At 44.6% G+C, this 19,962-nt stretch overlaps 1 protein-coding gene across 2 annotated transcripts in view; it reads right to left on the reverse strand.

The window, feature by feature from the left end:
* LOC144830089 (17-beta-hydroxysteroid dehydrogenase type 6-like) overlaps positions 1-19,962 on the reverse strand; it is a 137,023-nt gene that overhangs the window by 64,113 nt on the left and 52,948 nt on the right. For both annotated transcript variants that reach the window (XM_078688883.1, XM_078688881.1), the window contains exon 2: positions 14,105-14,437. In XM_078688883.1, coding sequence (XP_078545009.1) covers positions 14,105-14,417 — 313 coding nt within the window. In that variant the 5' untranslated portion in view covers positions 14,418-14,437. The remainder of the gene's footprint in view (positions 1-14,104; positions 14,438-19,962) is intronic.

Below are 19,962 nucleotides of genomic sequence, written 5' to 3' on the forward strand. Positions count from 1 at the left end.
CACCACATTGCATTAATTGTATAATTCCTAACACACAGCTTGCTTGTCCTAGGTGTCAAGAGGCACCCCCCCCACACACACCACTTTCAAGGCAAACTGGTGCACTGCAGAAAGCGGAATTATCAGGCAAGAACAGTTTCGAGGGCTGCCTAAGGTTCCTATTTCTATGGAATGGGATCAAATGCTCGAAACATTTAAAGCAATAGGCATACTAACTTCTCCAAAACCACAGGCCGGGCCCATCTCACCCCCATCTTCCTTAACCCTGAGAGAGCACAAATCTGAAAAATGTATAAGTACACCATATTTACAAGCACGTAGTGTTAGTTTAAATTGTATTACACAAGAGTGTCAATTTATATAGTGAAAATATATGAGTGTTTGTTTTAATTAGAATAGATGCATATATAAGTGTGAAAAACTAATGTAGAGGTTGTAGAAATGTTAAAATGATGTTGGAGTCACACGTTAGATGACTAAGTGAAAACGAAATGTAATTCTGCAAACCATGAAAATGTGTAGGCCACATGGCATTTCACAGGAAACGAAAGATGCTGCTACACTTTTAGTGACGTGGATTCTAATGTCATTTGAGTGCAAATGTATTATTAGGCATAGTATTGAAGTATATGTTTTACATAGATGTGTTATATTTTAGTATATGTGTGTTAGTTAAATATCGTTTAAACAAAGAAATTAAATGTGCATATTGCAGAGGCCCGTTTCATGTAATTTTAGTAGGCCTGAATAGAGAAAGTTGCTTCTTTGATCTGCCAGAGCTCGTTAAGGAGAAGTCGCACAGAGCACGAACGATAGGTCTGTTCAAGATGTTTTAGGACTCTTAGATATGGTAGAGACTGGAATTTGGGGACTACCGAGAGAGTGTCTGTTTGCAGGTGCAAGGGGAACTTAAATCAGAAATAATGAATAGGCCCTTGTTCAGAAGTGCCAGGCACAGGCCTGTAGGAGTCTTCAGGAATTTTAGGGGGTACCGCTTGGACGGAGAGAAGCCTGGGAAGCAAGGTCAACTTTAATGAAGAGTCCAGAGGAGCACCAGGACGGAATTTGCAGCTCAAAACTGCACCACGTGAGAGGCGTCGACATGGGCGTTCCTATTGGAAATGTGATTTGGTATTAGGGATAGCACCCCGGGGTGGAGTTAGAGCAGATGATCTGAGGAGCCTAAGAGAGCGGATGGGTAGGCAGATAGAGAACTAACGGACTTCAATTTGGAGACAAAGACTAAGGGAAGTGTGTGATCTTCTTTGGAAGTCACCACCGCTGACACCTTTTTAGGTAAAGATCTTGTTAAGTAGGGATGTCACTTAGTCTAGTGTAGGGACAGATTTAACTTGTACTTTTCCTTTCTGTAAATGACTCTCAGGTTGCAACTCACAGCGATTCTTGCAACACTTATGTTTTTTGAGATGGGATAGTTTTGATAATTTCCTTTTGCCGATTGAGAATATTCAGAGAGTACCTTTTTGTACTAATACCTGTATACCTTTTGAATCTTATTCTGAGATGTTTGTATCTCCAGATACTTTTGACTTTGAATTAAAACTTTTTAACCTTTCCCAGTGGTAAGTGGTTCTTTAGAGTGGTTTAAGTTCCTAATTGACTAACCTAGTAGTAGATTGTCTTTTACTCAATGACAGGTACCAACGATTCAGTCGACATGATTAGGGATCTGGTAAGGTAACTAGAGACCAGAAACCCCGCGTTAACAGTTGGTAGCAGTGTAGGATGGTTATCTTCTTGAGGAAGGTAATCTAGACTAGGTTAGCTTACCCCAAGGCCCCTAGAGCTAGACATCGAGAGATGAGCAGCGGAAGAATCGCGTGCCGAAGAGGGTGCTGACGGTGCGAGAAAAGCAGCAGTATCGGAGGAGAGTGAGTATAACAAGGGTCATGCGTGAACAGATTGCGGCGTTTTGTGTTGTATTTGTATTGTAATGTCTTGCGGAGTTGAATGCCTGTAGCGTGATTGTGAGAAGGTTGTGAGCGCGCGCAACCCGGTAAAATCTTAAGTTCGGGGTAGAGCTTAAGTGGTTCGGGTGTATCGAACATCCAGAGTAATTGTCGACCAGAGTAAGGAGGTCATGAGGTACCATTGACCGCCGCAGAACCGAGATAGGGGAGTGCAAGAGTGAGTGTGTGAGTAACGGACGCTGGTCGAAAGTTACTGTGTGTAAGTAACCTATCAGAGAAGGCGATTGTCTGGACGTAAACGGAAAGACATTTCGCCAGTTAAGGTGACAATTACAGATTGACTGTGGGCGTACAGTCAAAGAAAAGTGATCGCTTGGACGGAAGTAATCATTTTTCGAAGTATGAATGGGACGCATGCATAAACGCGGAGACGAGCTGAAAAAGGAGGGGAACTGCTGCGAAGGGGGACGAGTGACGTCGGCAAGAGCCGCGCTGAGATAGGGTGGATAGTGAAGAGCCGCGACGCGATAGGACGGTTGGTGTGACTTCGGCGAGAGCCGCGACGGGATTGGGCGGCTGGTGCGACGTCCGTGAGAAGTCGCGCTCTGATAGGCCAGTTAGCGAAGAACAGTGCTGAGATTGGTGGATTGTCATCAGGAAGTAAACAAACCGGAGAAAACAGAAACTAGTAGATTGAAAATGAAGTGTTTTAAATGTTTGAAGGATATTTTTAAAAGAAAAAGGAGAGAGTCTTTTTACGGGCAAGAGGCACCGCCAGAGGGTACACCGGCTCATTATATGGCAGCGAATGTTGGGCTGCACACTATATTATGGATTGGGGATTGGAACAAGCTTACGGAAGGGAATGAGGAAATGTCGTTCCCAAAGTATGGGACGTTTAAGTTAGAGGTGTTACATCGGCTAAAAGCAACCATGTCTGCATTGAAACCTCCGCCTAGACCGACCCAGTTTGAGGCCCTTAACGCATGGATTAGGGCGGCGCACGATAGGAATCTGAATAGGCGTCAAGAAAGGCTGACGCGATCAGTAAGAGCAGTGCGAGATTCCAAATGGGATGAGGACGCCAAGAGATGGAGGGTACAGGCTATTGAGGTGGATAAGTTGTACACAGTGAGAGGTGGCAGGTGAAAAGACACTCATGGAAAAAGATGAGGAGAGCGACTCGGAGGACAACTTGATAAATAGATTACTGATGGATAGACCGCCTCCGAGAGTTGGGGAGATTGAAAGTAGAGGACTCGCAAGGGAAGATGGGGCTGCCATAGAGGGGTATGTACCACTTCCTATATCGGAATGGACACCTATCAAAGGTGGGGAGACACCTCAACATAGTACAGCACAGAGTGTAGTCGGAAGGTTTGTGGTACAGAAAACGCCAACCGCAGAGAGGGCTGAACCTTGTAGATTGCCAGATGCTCTCCAAGTACCCGTTACCATAGGACCCATAGTATCGATTTACAACCCAGAGAATGGGAGAGAGGAAGAACAGATACGGTTAGACAGTGAAAGGGTTGAGATGGAAAGGAGGAATAACACGACAAATGCCTGGAAGCAATTGCCAGGACCGGTAACGTGGAACACCCCATTTGAACCGACAGTGAGCCCCGCAACAGAGCAGGGGGGTCAAAGAGGACCGATGGACCTAAGGGGACCACGTCCGAAATCCTTTAAAGAGTTAAGAGTTGACTTGAGAGAATGGGATGGGTCCACAGAAACGCAGAGCAATAGGTCAAGAGCAGAAGCTGAGTGGGGAAATCGAGGCAATGGGACAGTATCTCACTGCGGGGCTAGCGAAAGCAGTCAGGGACGTGAGGGTCAAGGCCAGGAGAACAGAGGAGTAATACGTCCTAATGATGGGAGGGACCAGCAGGAATGATGGTAGAAGCATGGAGTGTGAAGAGATGTCTCGGCTCTTTGAAAAGGGTGGAGACCAAATGGTACTAGCATACAGAGATAGGTTTAGGTGCACTCATCACGCGCCAGGGGAGAATGTGCAACACTGGAATAGGGGGAACAATGAAAGATCTTGCCATACATCGGGTGATCAGAGGTCACAGACCAATTGTGAAGAAAGGGGGAGTAATGGAATGTCTTACCATGAACCCAGAGAATCCAGGCATGAAGGGGAAGGTGGGACTATGAGGCACAATGGAGTGTTTCATCATCCACCCAGAGAGGACGGAACAGCATGGGACCTGGAGGGGTGGGAGCTTGGGAGGACTCCACGTAACTCACCTGAGCCCAGATGTAGGACTCGGAGCTGGTATGGGAAAGATGTGAATGGACCCCCTAGAGCTAGCGTACTGAAAGCTACAATAAAGGCGAAAAGACTTGATGTCACCAGTTTGAAATCTGATTTGGATGAGATTATAGATGGTACGTTGCCATTAGAAAGGATTGAGTTATACGAGCAAGATGAGCTGCTGTTCATAGCGAAAGATGTTACTCGTAAGGCGAGAGCGACTCATGAGAAACTGTCTGAACTGGCAGACAGGTACATGGTAGATTTGTCCAGAACAAAGACCCTACAGAGTAACCATAGGTTACAATACTCAGATCAAGACTTAGATGAGAAAAGAACTACAGGGTTAAAGACACACATAAGGGAACTAATAGCAGGAATAAGAGCGTGGAGGGATCTGGACAAATGGGAGGAGAGATGGTCCAAAAGGGGAACTGTTAGGCGGTGTGCGAATGGGACGTCTCCTGAGGGAAGGTTGATGCAGATGGAGGCATTCCCTTTGAGAGAAATATCAAATGGGAATTATGTACATGTGCCCTGGAGTAGAGGAGATTTAGCTGCATTTACCAACTCATTCCCGAAGTTAAGGGACAATCCAGTAGAGTGGTATAAGCAGGTAGAAAGGTTTGTAAAGATCTCGAAAGTATTGTGGATTGATTTGAACACTTTGTTTGACATTGTGGTCCCATCTGACTTGTGGACATCGTGCAAGACTAGTGTTGAATGGCCAACTACTGAACCAGTGAGGGATGCTCAGACAAATGGACCGTCTGAATTTGTCATGCAAAAGTATGAAAGGGTAATAGCTTGGCTGAAAGATAAGGTACCACCCCAGGACATAGATTGGGTAAAAATAGACCGAACAAGACAAGAACCAAAGGAGACAGTTCATGAGTTCTATGAAAGGTTGTTGAAAACATTCAAACAATACAGTGGACTCGATGTAATGGATCCCAAAGATATAGGACAGTTTGTGTCAAAGTTTGTTTTGGGGTTGAGACCTGATATTTGTTTGATGATTCAGCAACATTTAATTTGTTGGCAAAACAAACCACTAGATGAAATTTTAAGGTATGCCAGATACTGTAGCGATGAGATAGATTCCAAGACAAAGAAAATGAAGGAGAAGCTGATGGTGGTACAGATGCAGTCAGCCGGAAAGGGCGGACAGCAGAAACAGGGAACGGGGACAATGGGACGGAAGTCGAATGGTCAGAACAAGGATAGTGAAGAAAGTCAGAGACCTAGAATAGATTTTGCCACTTTAAAGAAAACGACAAAGTGCCACCAGTGTCACCAGGTGGGACATTGGAGACGCGAGTGTCCCTTTAACCCTGAAAGTGGAGAACTAGAATTAGAACAGGAAGTTCAGGAGGTTCCAGTTCAAAGGGCGACAGTCTCAGGAAGCAAGGTGGTCAAAGGGGGGACTTCGGCCCCACAAGCTCAGTTTCCACAGCCACCAAAGATCGCGACAGGGGGAAAAGTCTATAAACAAATGCCTCTTTTTATTGAAGAAGAAAAATGTTATTACATTGACCCAATGACCGGTCAACGTGTGAACAGAGAAGAGGACTGTACCCTCGGGGCAGTTCTAGAAGTAGATCAGAGAGGGCCATTTGTTGAGGCGGAGGTAGCAGGGTGCCCGATGACATTCTTGGTGGATACTGGAGCTACTCGATCAACTCTGAGATCAGCAGTGGTTCCTGACCTACCAATGTCGGGGGAAACAATTCAGGTGGTTGGAGTCGCAAATAGAAGAATGACTAGTCCTTTGACAGAACCAGTGTCAGTGAAAATAGGGAATTACACAAATGAACATCAGTTTGTGGTATGTGATTCTAGTCCTGTATGTCTGTTAGGGAGGGATTTGTTGTGCAAATTGAATTGCACCATATACTGCACCCCTCAGGGTGTGGAGGTACAGACCGCAGATGATGATGCTACCTTTAAGATTGCCAATGAGAGAACATGTATAGAACTGTATCCTACTCTGACTGTGGAAGACCTTCCTTGTGACCTAAGAGATGCTGTCTCAGCTGAAGTATGGGATTTTACTGGGGAAGAGATAGGACTGATTAAAGGGGTGGAACCAGTGAAGATCATGATAAAACCGAACGCTGAATTTCCAAGAACGCCTCAGTATAAACTGTCCCAGGAAACGATTGCAGGAATAAAACCTGTGATTGACTCAATGATTCAACAGGGAATACTGAAAGAAATCGTGGGTAGTCCATGTAACTCCCCGATTATGGGTTTGCAGAAACCTAGTGGGAAGTTCAGAATAGTTCAGGACCTTCGAAAGATTAACAACATTGTGGTTTCATGTTGTCCAGTGGTACCGAATCCATCAGTGATACTGTTTCAAATACCATTCCAAGCTGAGTGGTTTACAGTGATAGACCTTTGTCAAGCCTTCTTTTCCATCCCATTAGATGAGGACAGTCAGTATCTTTTCGCATTTAAAATGGAAGATCGCGCCTTAACATGGTGTCGAATTCCACAAGGGTTCACAGATAGCCCTTCAATCTTCAGTCAGCTGTTGAAGAAGAACCTTGAAAGTCTGGTATTGCCACAGAACTCGGTTCTGGTCCAGTACATAGACGACCTACTTGTTGCGTCAGAAACAGAGGAAGCTTGTAAGGAAGACACCATTGCTTTACTGAATCATTTAGCTGAGAATGGACATAAGGTATCTCCGAACAAATTACAGTACTGTCTGACAGAAGTACAGTATCTGGGTCACCGAATAGAGAAGGGGAAGCGCAAGGTGTCTCCAGACAGGATAGAGGCCATCATGAAAATGAATGCGCCAATGACACAGAGAGAAGTTAGGATGTTCTTAGGAATGGTTGGTTACTGCCGACAGTGGATAGCTAACTTTTCACTGAAAGCAAAACCTTTACAGAAACTGACGCACAAGGAGGTGAGTGATCCGGTACCATGGGACAACGAGTGCCTAATGGCGTTCCTATAACAGAGAGGATTTGTGTCGTGCTCCGGCTTTGGGAATGCCAGATTATGAGAGGATTTTTTCATTATACTGCTGTGAAAGAGAAGGATGTGCGTTATCAGTGTTGGTGCAAGTACACGGAAATCCCCGTAGACCAGTTGCATATTTTTCGGCTACATTAGATCCGGTAGCCGCAGCGTTGCCCGGATGTCTCAAATCCGTTGCTGCAACAGGTGTCAGCATTGAGAGGTGTGAGAACATAGTAATGGGACATCAATTAGTGGTGTATGTACCGCATTCGGTAGAATTGTTAATGACAAGGACCAAGACGCAGCACTTGACCAATAGTAGGCTCACGCGCTATGAGCAAGTTATTCTTGCTGCAGAGAACGTGACCCTTAAGAGGTGCTCGGTCTTGAATCCTGCTACATTGATGCCACTTCCTAATGATATAGAAGGCGAAGAATGTGAAGATCACGATTGCCTAGATGTGACTGAACTATGCACGAAGCCCAGACCAGATATTGTGGATGAGCCATTGATCGACCCTGATGAAATTTACTTTGTTGATGGCTCATGCTTAAGAGACGATACTGGTCGGTTGAGAGCAGCTTATGCTGTTTGCACCATTACTGGAGTTGTGGAAGCCGCTTGCCTGGAAGGAGTACACTCCGCTCAGGTAGCAGAAATCATTGCATTGACACGTGCCTGTATAGCTGGTAGCAAAAAGAGAGTCACCATCTATACCGATAGCCAATATGGTTTCGGTGTAGTTCATGATTTCGGGCAATTGTGGTCTCAGAGGGGTTACATGACCTCCTCTGGTTCGCCAATCAGAAATGGGGAATTTGTACGACTGCTGTTAGAAGCATTGCAAGGTCCAGCTGAAATTGCAGTGGTCAAGTGTACAGCTCACACTAAAAATACAGATTTTGTGTAACAAGGAAACAGATATGCAGATGAAGTTGCCCGCTATTGTGCGGAGCAAGGGTATACTTTCACGGAGGTGGAAGTAGGCGGGGCAAAGGAAAAAACAGAAGTCAATATGATATTAGAGACCGTAGATACATGGGAAGATCTGAAACAAATGCAAGAAAATGCACCTGAGTCAGAGAAAAGGTCCTGGGAAGCAGCAGGTTGTGTGAGAAGTGAAATGGATTTTTGGGTTTCAGCAGATGGAAGAGCAGTGTTACCAGAGGAATTAGTGAGTCCAATGGCACGACAAATACATGGTCCAACACACTTAGGAAGGGATGCCATGCTGAGAGTATTTAGGCAAACTTGGTATTGCCCAAAGTTCAGGATAGCAGCAGAAGCAGTCTGTAGGAGATGTGTCACATGTCAGCAACTGAATGTGGGGAAAAGAACGCCAGTTACCATGAGTCACATTGGGAGGTCTGGGGGGCCTTTCAACAGAATGCAATTAGATTTCATTGAAATGCCTAGAGTCAACCACCTTAGGTATGTGTTGGTGGTCGTATGCATATTTTCCAGGTGGGTCGAGGCATACCCTACACGTAGGTGCGATACACTCACCGTAGCAAAACTGTTACTTAGAGAATTGATCCCGCGCTACGGGGTGCCAGGCTCTCTGGAATCTGATCGAGGAACACATTTTAACAGTGAAATTGTGAAGATGCTCTGTGCCGCATTGAACATTGATCAGAAGTTGCACTGTAGCTATCGACCAGAGGCTTCAGGAATTGTGGAGCAGATAAATGGGACACTAAAGTGTCGAATTGCCAAAGTGTGTTCTTCAACTTCCTTGAGTTGGCCAGATGCTTTGCCTTTAGTGTTGATGAGCATGCGCAGCACACCCGACCGGAGGACAGGTCTCTCTCCACACGAGGTGCTGATGGGGAGGGCAATGAGGCTTCCTTCTGTACCAACTGCGACACTATTAAACATTACAGACGACCTGATCCTGGATTACTGCAAAGGACTGTCTGACGCCATTCATTCTGTGTCCTTCCAGGTGCAGGCTGCTGCGGTCCCATCTTCAAGAGAGTTGTGTCATGACCTGTGCCCAGGAGAGTGGGTGCTGGTGAAGAAACACGTCCGGAAAAACTGCCTAGACGTGCGCTGGAGAGGACCTTTTCAGGTCATACTGACCACGAATACGGCTGTCAAGTGTGGAGGCCTGCCGAATTGGATACACGCTTCCCACACCCGAAGAGTTCCAGCACCCCTGGAAGAAACAGCTCCTCTCACGGATGAGAATCCAGCTGAAGATGGTGAACCATTAGAGGGGATCAGTCAAGCTGTGGGGGTGTCTGAAGAAGTTGGGAGCGTTGCAGATCCAGAAGAAGAAGGGCAAGGCGGTAGCGAAACTGAAGCTGCAACAGAAGGAGAGAGCAGTTGTGAATGTGACTTGGAACCAGATCAGGAACAGAGTGATCAGGAACCGAGCAGGAGGGAAAGCAATAGGAGAACAAGAAGTGGGGCAGCTACTTGTTCTGAAAGAAGAAGGAGGCCGAGCCTGAAGCTAGCTCGAGAAGAAACTCTTGCTCCTATATCCGAAGATTCGGATCTGGAAGAAGGTGTATCGGACCAAGAGCAGGAGGGTCTAAGGAGATCAAGGAGAGTACGAGTGCCTAGCAGAAGATACTCTACACCTGAGTGGACCTACCTCGCTGCAGATGTCCGAGGGACGCAGAGCTGGGAGGGTGAGGGAAGTGACCCTGACCAGAACTGACCCAATCATCACAGTGGAAATAAGATTCCTGTTGCCAGGATTGGAGGTCGAAAGACTGCTGACACTCAACATTGTCTATCCTCCTCTCCTGAGTGGAATAAGAAAATTGATATTTGAGACTGTTGAGTTTCCGTGTTGCTGTTCAAGGAGTCCAATACTGGAGGGAGTCATTCTCCGTATGGAAATATTTGAGCTAGTGGTGGAACTTCTGGGAACAAGCATAGTTTCAGATTGCTAAAAAGACTTTGATAAAGAACATTTGTTAATACAGATCAAAAGGATAACCTAGTGTCAAATGGAAGAAGACAGAAACTATGGACTTCCATTGTAGTGGATGGAGAAGGGCTAGAGTTGTCTATTGCTACAGAACTTAATGACTGTTCTTGCGGGAGAGAATTGTCAGCTTCCAAGTGTGGTTCAAAGAAAGACATTGTGGTTCAAATGAAGAGAGTCTTTGTGCAAAGCAAAAAGAACATTGAGAAGAAGTAAGGGACTTTGCTGAGAACGACAAACAGAGCTACACTGTTTGAGATCATGGAGACTGGCAACCCGAACCGCAGGGCAAAATGCATAGTAGGCACACTTTTAGTGGTAGTGATTTCTCTTATAGTTTTAGTAGTTACTGTATCATATATAGTGGGACATGAGAACGAAACAAAGGCAAGATCAGAAACAAAGAAAGCATCAACACAAAAGCCTACCACTGTTGCTGGGGTAAAGGGAGAAAACACTGAGAAAGAAAAGGCTTTGCTAGATGCTGAGATCAAAAGATTACATGTTGATGAATCACAGGGGAACTTTAGGTCAATTGCTTATGCCAAATTGCTCTACGAATACATTGATGTCATGGAGGCGAAGAATTGCTACGTTTGTATGCAATTACCAGCTTCTGTGGAGGAGGGTATCAGATACCATCATCTTCCATTGACGTATGGAATCACATGTAGTTTGTTGTTGAGCATATTCTATGGATGAGATGGTTTCGAGTATTATTTCTCGAATTTTGACTCGACATTGCCAGAGGTCCCAAATTATAAGCATCTGAATAAATGGGACTACTACAAGTGCGAAGACAGGTTACAGAAATGTTTCATTCCATGGAAAACGTTAGATACTTCACATGCCCGAAGAAATAATCTGACTTGTCAAGTGTCAGAAATTGAGAAAAAGTTTATAGGGCAGGTGGATACTAGATACAGGAGGCAAAAGATTCTAAAAGCTTCAGGACAATGGGAAACAGATTGGACCAAGGAAGAAAGGATACATCAAAGAAAGGGTAGCCTTGGTCCAATTGCTTTAGACAAGGAGAAACGGGGGAAACTGTGCATTCACAGGAGTTACTCCTATTATGAGAATATGTATGTAGGTCAAGTCAGTTGTGAACATGCTTTCCAATTGGAGTACTACTCCAAAGATTTTTTGAAGGAGATGCAAGCAATTCCAAATGTATATTTTGTATGTGGAAGAAATGCATATGTGAAGCTACCAGATAATTGGTACGGATCATGCTATTTAGCAATTGTCTTCCCCAAAATATACCATGTTGAGAATTTAGAAACGACAAAGAGAGGAATACCAACAAGAGGGAGAAGAGATCTAGGTACTGAAGAGGTAGTTGGGGATGTATTCGGTGCTGCATTCCCTCTCTTGGGATTGATACTGAATGACATAAAAATTAGAAGATTGGCTACAGTCGTAGATAGGTTATCTGCCAATACTGCTAGATCCTTAATGCTGGTGGAGGGAGAGATGCAATCGATAAGAGCAATGGTTCTTCAGAACCGACTTGCTTTAGATGTTCTGTTAGCCAAAGAGGGCGGAGTCTGTAAGGCCTTGAAGGTCCAGGAATGTTGTACTTACATTCCAGACAATTCAAAACCTTTAGAGAAGTACATACAAAATATTACTGCGATTCATCATGAAATTGAGGATCTGACAAAGATAAATGTGTGGGAAAAAGTAGGCCAAGGAATGGGTAATGTTGGAGGTTGGTTTGCCAACCTAGGAAAGGGTATCGTTTGGTACATATTGAAACCCATCATCATAATTGTGATTTGTGTAATCACTTTGTGGGGATTGGTGCGACTGTACCAATGGTATAGAGCAAACAGGTTGCAGAGATCCATGAGGGAACAGGAGAAAAGACTGACTGCGATGCAGGATACACAATATAAGAGTCTGAAGGCTCTAGAGACAATGAAACGTGGGGGTATTGCAACAACTTCAGTCTGAAAGATCCTACATTTTAGAGATGGTGTTTTGATGGTGATGACTCCTGAAAGTCATCAAAGGGGGGACTGAGAGAGCACAAATCTGAAAAATGTATAAGTACACCATATTTACAAGCACGTAGTGTTAGTTTAAATTGTATTACACAAGAGTGTCAATTTATATAGTGAAAATATATGAGTGTTTGTTTTAATTAGAATAGATGCATATATAAGTGTGAAAAACTAATGTAGAGGTTGTAGAAATGTTAAAATGATGTTGGATTCACACGTTAGATGACTAAGTGAAAACAAAATGTAATTCTGCAAACCATGAAAATGTGTAGGCCACATGGCATTTCACAGGAAACGAAAGATGCTGCTACACGTTTAGTGACGTGGATTCTAATGTCATTTGAGTGCAAATGTATTATTAGGCATAGTATTGAAGTATATGTTTTACATAGATGTGTTATATTTTAGTATATGTGTGTTAGTTAAATATCGTTTAAACAAAGAAATTAAATGTGCATATTGCAGAGGCCCGTTTCATGTAATTTTAGTAGGCCTGAATAGAGAAAGTTGCTTCTTTGATCTGCCAGAGCTCGTTAAGGAAAAGTCGCACAGAGCACGAACGATAGGTCTGTTCAAGATGTTTTATGACTCTTAGATATGGTAGAGACTGGAATTTGGGGCCTACCAAGAGAGTGTCTGTTTGCAGGTGCAAGGGGAACTTAAATCAGAAATAATGAATAGGCCCTTGTTCAGAAGTGCCAGGCACAGGCCTGTAGGAGTCTTCAGGAATTTTAGGGGGTACCGCTTGGACGGAGAGAAGCCTGGGAAGCAAGGTCAACTTTAATGAAGAGTCCAGAGGAGCACCAGGACGGAATTTGCCGCTCAAAACTGCACCACGTGAGAGGCGTCGACATGGGCGTTCCTATTGGAAATGTGATTTGGTATTAGGGATAGCACCCCGGGGTGGAGTTAGAGCAGATGATCTGAGGAGCCTAAGAGAGCGGATGGGTAGGCAGATAGAGAACTAACGGACTTCAATTTGGAGACAAAGACTAAGGGAAGTGTGTGATCTTCTTTGGAAGTCACCACCACTGACACCTTTTTAGGTAAAGATCTTGTTAAGTAGGGATGTCACTTAGTCTAGTGTAGGGACAGATTTAACTTGTACTTTTCCTTTCTGTAAATGACTCTCAGGTTGCAACTCACAGCGATTCTTGCAACACTTATGCTTTTTGAGATAGTTTTGATAATTTCCTTTTGCCGATTGAGAATATTCAGAGAGTACCTTTTTGTACTAATACCTGTATACCTTTTGAATCTTATTCTGAGATGTTTGTATCTCCAGATACTTTTGACTTCGAATTAAAACTTTTTAACCTTTCCCAGTGGTAAGTGGTTCTTTAGAGTGGTTTAAGTTCCTAATTGACTAACCTAGTAGTAGATTGTCTTTTACTCAATGACAGGTACCAACGATTCAGTCGACATGATTAGGGATCTGGTAAGGTAACTAGAGACCAGAAACCCCGCGTTAACAACCCCACCAATTGTATTGACTGCTACACAGTAATACCGTATTACCTCACGTCCTTAATTGCCTAGGGATCTATAACCACATATGCTCTATATTGGTTTGTCTTTTGCTGAATGCATACAATCTTTTGTCGTGTTATGCAATAAATTAGTGGTTCGGTGAACAGGGGGGCAGTTATACGTTTTCTGTGTTAGTATAGAAAAGTATAGCTCCTTAGATAAACACGAGTTTGTCACTACTGGAATATTTCTTTATATCTGAGACCCAATTATTCCCGTGCTGCTGCTCCTTCGACCAAATGTCACTGTATTGACCTGAGCTCTTGTAGAACTATATGTATACTATCGTTTACACTTAGGAGTTAATAATTGTAGTTATGACTATTACCTTGCAATAATTATTTGTCAAATGGAGTGATGATGTCTTATATATATGTTACGATGATTTTAAAAACGTAATAAAATTATGTTTTAAAAAAAAACTATAAAAACAACAATAAAATAAACACTTACCTCTGTCTCCTACTTGTCCTTTTACCCACTTCGCCATGGCGGCCACGCTCTCAGTTTTGGTAACATCCAGGATGACCGTCTGCAGCCTCTGGGAGGTGGCCTCTTGCAGCTGCTCCGCCCCCTTCGGTGTCAGACACGCCGCCAGGACTCGGAGGCCACGCTGATCCAGACATCGCGCCAGCAGGTTCCCAAAGCCAGAGTCGCAGCCGGTGATTAGAACATACTTATCCTGGAGGTTTGGTACTGTCGGCCTCTCCCAGTACCAGCGGAGGAGAAAGTACAGGCCAAAAAGAGCCACCAGGTACAGCCACATCGCGCACCCTCAGCTTCTGACTGCATTGGAAACAAGAAATACCAAACAAATAATTATCGTACTAAAGAGGTGGGTGAGCCAACAAACTAACAGGCAGAGTGGAGGCAGAGCTGAATCAAGGGACTGGCTCAGCTCTCAAAAGGCCTGCAATAAGGTGAGCCCTGAAAAATGTTTGCTAGGAAAACTACACAACGGACATCACATAATATATTATAAAGTCTATCTAAAGTGCAGTTCTTTAACATGTAAGAGCTTTTACATTAATGTCATAATATAGCATTGCACTGAGAAGTATTAATTAAAAGTGATAGTTTTTGAATAAAAACCATTAGTGTACTAAAAGTTAAGACAGTTGTCATGTAAACCCTGCAGTGGCCCAGAATATTATAGGGCAACGTTACACTCCATTAAATAAAAAACAATAGGTTTTTGTACATATGGTATTCTGAACTCACATATTTGAAAGTGCAGGCCTCGAAGAATCAGCAAATGTTACCATACCTGCAGGTCAATTGACTTTAATAATCTTCTCAGCCTAACTGTAATGCACTTGACTCATCAACTTGCCTCAAATTGTGTGATCTTAGGCAAGTATTTCATTCCACAGAGTTGCCTTTCTTTTATTATCACATACAAGAGCACCTTCAAATATGTCAGTTGAGCAGGTCGGCTGTACAAAACAAATCTATGTTGGTTGGTTTCAGAAACTAAACGTGTTTCCCATGTATAATAATAAACAAAATCAAGCCTACATATAGGGTACACATGATTCCTGCCTTGCCTCTTAGTTCACTAATAGCATTATCGGGGTACGGGCAGGAATGTTTCTCAGTTCATTTAAAAAATTAAAAAACTCCTACTTTTAATAAATATATTACTAAAGCATGATGCAATAGGTCACTCATTTATACATCATCATTTTTTCATTGAAAAGGCTACAAACCTTTACGCTGACATGCAGTTTTACTGATAAAACAATGTAGTGTACAGTCAGTAATGTGAAATCTGGTTTGAGCAAATATTTATCATTTGCACATCACCCAGTAAGTTGTTTTTGATTTGCTTTGATCCTATTACCATATTTGTTTCCATCACACTTCAGAATTACAAAAACAATCCTTTCCTAACTGCTGAAATCCATTTCGAAATATTTGTGTAGTTCATTTACAAGCTTTTTATATGTTGTGTGTCTAGCACTATTGTCAGACAGTTCACTTTACAAAATCCTCTAACACTGCAGTCAGAAAAAGAAAAGTAAAGGCCAACATACAGGATAAAATAAGAAGCAATTTGGAATAAAGTATAAGCGGACATTTCGGTCTTTAAACAAATTGGTACTATGGTATTTACTTTTTTTTAACATTTCAGTCTGTATTTATCCATATTTAGTGTTTTCACAATTAATGGAATCGTAAAATGTTTTTCTCCCCACATATATTTAACTCTTAGGTGTGCACTCATGCATGGATGCCTGTTGCATTTTAGCAAATTAAGCAGCCACATAATACTATACAGTAAAACACTACACCCACATTAGTGTTATACTACAAATATGTTAATATATGTCTGAATTTTAGGCAATCAGATCCTATTTTGTTAGTCCCCATGCTGCCTATCTGCTCAGCTTTTGCCTGGAATTCAAGAAAGACAGCATGGAGAGTCTCATAAAAAGTTACATTTTCTGTATTTTTCAGTTTTTTAAAATAAATACAGACAGGAAACACATGGTTTTCGGTCTGTATTTATCTGTAAAAATCAGTAAAAACGGAAAACCCGGGAGCCTTAAGTATAATGAAGTATAAAGAAAAATTTGTTTTGGTGAAATAAAATATTTGCCTAAGATCAAACAATTTAAGAGCGGAAGCTGCGATTGATCCAGGATTCTGGTTTCATTTTGTACAAATCAGCTACTAAATGTGTATCTATTGGTCTTTCCTTATGTCAAGACTATGGCCCTTATTAGGAGATTGGCAGTCCATAGGATCACTGTACTCATGGTGGCAGTCCAATTACTGCCACTCTGCGGGCTCACCCGCAGTATTACGAGTGTGGCGGTCGCACCACCATGAGACCGCCTGCTCTGCCAGGATCAAGGATCCCACTGGGCCTGCGGTCTGCAACCAGTACAAATATGCTGGCGTTGCTGCTGCCGGCACCGCCAAGCATATTGTGAGTTGCCTTTTCACTGCTCTTTTCAAGGTGGGGAGCCCACCATGAAAAGAGTGGCATAGAGGCAACTTTGGGTGCCTCTATGCCACTAATAGGGCACCCTGTCGTATTTGGGCATGGGGGTGCATGCAGCCCCCCCTGTAAGTCACCTCAGTTCCTGCATGGCATGGCATTCATGCTACACTATGCAGGAAAATGCTGCTTGCCCTGTCACGGTGGAGGGCTGCATGTAAGGCTGTCCTTGAACCTAACAGTCCACTGACATGAAACCGCTGCAGCACCGAGCCCCCAACCTGGATTACACTTGTGATCCGACGGCCTGGCTCACCATGGCTTTGGCGGTCCTCCGGCGGACGGCGGGTGCAAGCCCGGATAGTAGGACCGCCAAAGTTGTAAGGCCCTTTGTTTTTACCTCTTTGTGAATTTTTTTTTTTTTATATATAGCACGAACGTGACCCAAAGCTATTGGCATGCTTTACAAGAGCCTTCAACAAACAAAAGAGAGAGTTAGGACAGTACGTGGACTGTCCTTGTCCCAATGTAATACTGAAATACCAACTGAGACGGGCCACTAGAGAGTGACTAGGTCAACTAGGTAGTGTCTAATACCACAAGGTTTATTTAAAAGAACCCTCACACACCATCCTGGTTGGTGTCATGCTTCATCAGTGGGTTCCCAGTTTGGTAGCCAAATGCTACCCAACTGTGCTACAACACATGATTACAGCGGAGCACGTTTTATTGTTTTTGTGTGATGGTGCTGTGAGTGTAGTGACGTTAAAAATACCTCGGGGAATCTCACTATTCAATACTTTATTCCTAGTGGCCCAGGGTATGTTTAAAAATGGTGAGATGGATAATATGTCAGAACTGCAAGCAAGTGTCAGGCAATGGGAGCTGGGCGATTTTAAGAAGCTTGGTGCAGTTGCCCAGCTTAATGTCTCTGCACTCTTGAAAATATGCATAACAACAAGGTGTACAACATAAAATCAGTACAAGGGGCAGATGAGCTTCTAGATAGTCTCAGAAAAAGTCACGAAATAACATATTGAGTACCATACATATCACTCCTATTAGGTTCCCTTGGTTTCTTAGGGGTGGGTCTAAATTTATCAGAGGCTTTAGGCTCCTTGTGATAATAGATATTAGAGAGATAAGCAAGAAACACGGGCTTATTTACCCATATAGGTTTGCACTTAGAGAAGTATAGTTGAGGGAAACAGAGGTGGCGTTTCAGGGTTCTAGCTCTTTGCCGTATTTACCACTGGAGTAAAAAGGGACAGGGTAGGTTGCCCCGGTGGGCAGAATCTGGACTACATTAGTCCAGGCAAATGCAGGAAGGGTTGTGGGGTTAGAGGGAAGGAGGGGTGCACGGGGTGGGGAGCATGGGGTTAAAAAAAAAAAGTCGTCCTCATTCACTTTTTAGTTTGGCTTTGTCGTGTTTGGTCTGGAATCGGTCCTCTCGGAGACTTGATTCACTTAGGGTTCACGTGGCTAAACCTTCATGAGTAATATCCAGTTTTTATCCTGGAACGTTAATAGCCTGCAAGTGAAAACCAGGAGGGTTAAAATTTTGCAGTATTTGAAAAACGACTCCCCTGCGCATGTCATTATTTTTCAGGAAACCCATCTTTTAAAAGATGAGGTCGGCAATTAAAAAACAATTTAAAGTGGGTGGAACATTTGATTAGTTCCAATCAGAGTGGCAATATCAGGGGTTTAGCTATTTTGATTAAAAGGCAAGCAAACGCTCACATTTTAGATTGCATAGTAGACCCAAGTGGCAGGTGGCGGTAGAACTGAGGCAAAAGAAAGCAGAAAAAAAAAATGCAAAAAGGGGGGCAGGGTAGAAACACCCTGACGCCCTAGGCCTGCTTAGGGGGTCCCACAAGGACCCCCAGGGCCTAAAACTAATATATATATTTTTTTTTAAATAAAGAAAAAAATGGCAAAATCCGCGAAGGGTGCGCGGAACCTGCCGATAAAAAAAAAAAAACGAAGCGCCGGCTCCTGCGCTTCCGTGGTAATTAGCCCCTGGGTGGCTAAATCCTGGGGGCAATACTGTTTATGAAAAGGGGGCCCCAGAGAGGCCCCTCAACCCCGGGGACTGCCACCCCCAGAGCTTCTTTAAATTATGTGGGGGGGCTCTCAGGCCCCCCAACCCCAGGGACTGCCACCCCCGGGGCTTCTTTCAATTATGTGCGGGGGCTCTCATGCCCCCCAAGCCCTGGGGACCGCCACCCCCCAGGGCTTTAAGAAAAGAATGGCAGGGGGGTCACGCCCCCCGCAGCCCCGGGGACCACCACCCCGGGGGCTTTTAAAAAAAAAAAAAGACCCTGGGGGGGGGGGGGGGGGGGGGGCTCAAGCCTCCCCACACGCCCCGGGGACCACCACCTCCTCTGGGCTCTAAATATTTAAATTGGGGGGGGTCCGTGACTGACCCACCATCCCCCGGGGCTTTGTAGATTGTGGCCTCGCGGCCCACAGACTGGAGCCTTGTTGTAGCCCTGTGACCGCCACCCCCCAGGGCCGGCTCCTGCAGTGTCCCGGGGTACCTACCCCCGGGACACTGTCGTTCGCTATGGCAGGGCAGGAGCCTGCAGCTCCCGTCCTGCCATAGCAAACTTTGTTTGAATTTTGAAAGAGAGAGCAGGAAAACCTGCTCTTTTTCAAAATTCAAACCAAATTGCTTTTCGACACGGGGAGCTGCATCTTAGCAGCTCCCCATGTGGAAAAGCAATGGCGGCTCCCGAGGGATGCGGGGTGCTGGCGGGAACGTGGGGGGATTGGGGCCCCCCCACGGTCCCCAACGGAGAGGGCCAGCCCCAGGGGATGGGGTCCCTGGGCCTACAAGTGGCCCGGGAGGGGGGCAACAAGGCCCCCATCCCCAAAATTTATATAAAAAAAAAAAGCACAAAGGCCGGCCCCGGTTGATGGGGACCCCGGGGCCATACATGGCCTAAGGAGGGGGGCAAGGCAAGCCCCCTCCCCCCCCCAAATTTAAAAAACAATATGGCCATGCCCCCGGGCCCAGATTTTGGCCTCGGGAGGGGGGCCCCGCAGCCCCCTTACCAAATTTTTTTTTAAATAAAGGGGGGGGGTCACACAGCCCCCCTTTTTTGGGAAAAAAAATAAAGGGGGCATTGCACCGGAGTCCACGCCCCCTCCTTTGAGCACTCTGCAAATGCGCCCCCTGGCACATTTGCAGATGGAGAACGAATTCCCCTTGAATACTGGGGGTCGCTGGGGGCCAACTAGCGCACAAGAAACCTCCAGTATGCTCCAGGGGGCTGCATTGCAGAGAGGTGTTCTGAGGCCATGCCCCTTCTTTACACCTCTCTGCAACGCAGCTCTGTGCCGCTTAATGGAGGTAGCT

The sequence above is a fragment of the Lissotriton helveticus genome, chromosome 1_1 (genome assembly GCF_964261635.1).
Source record: "Lissotriton helveticus chromosome 1_1, aLisHel1.1, whole genome shotgun sequence".
Taxonomy (NCBI): domain Eukaryota; kingdom Metazoa; phylum Chordata; class Amphibia; order Caudata; family Salamandridae; genus Lissotriton; species Lissotriton helveticus.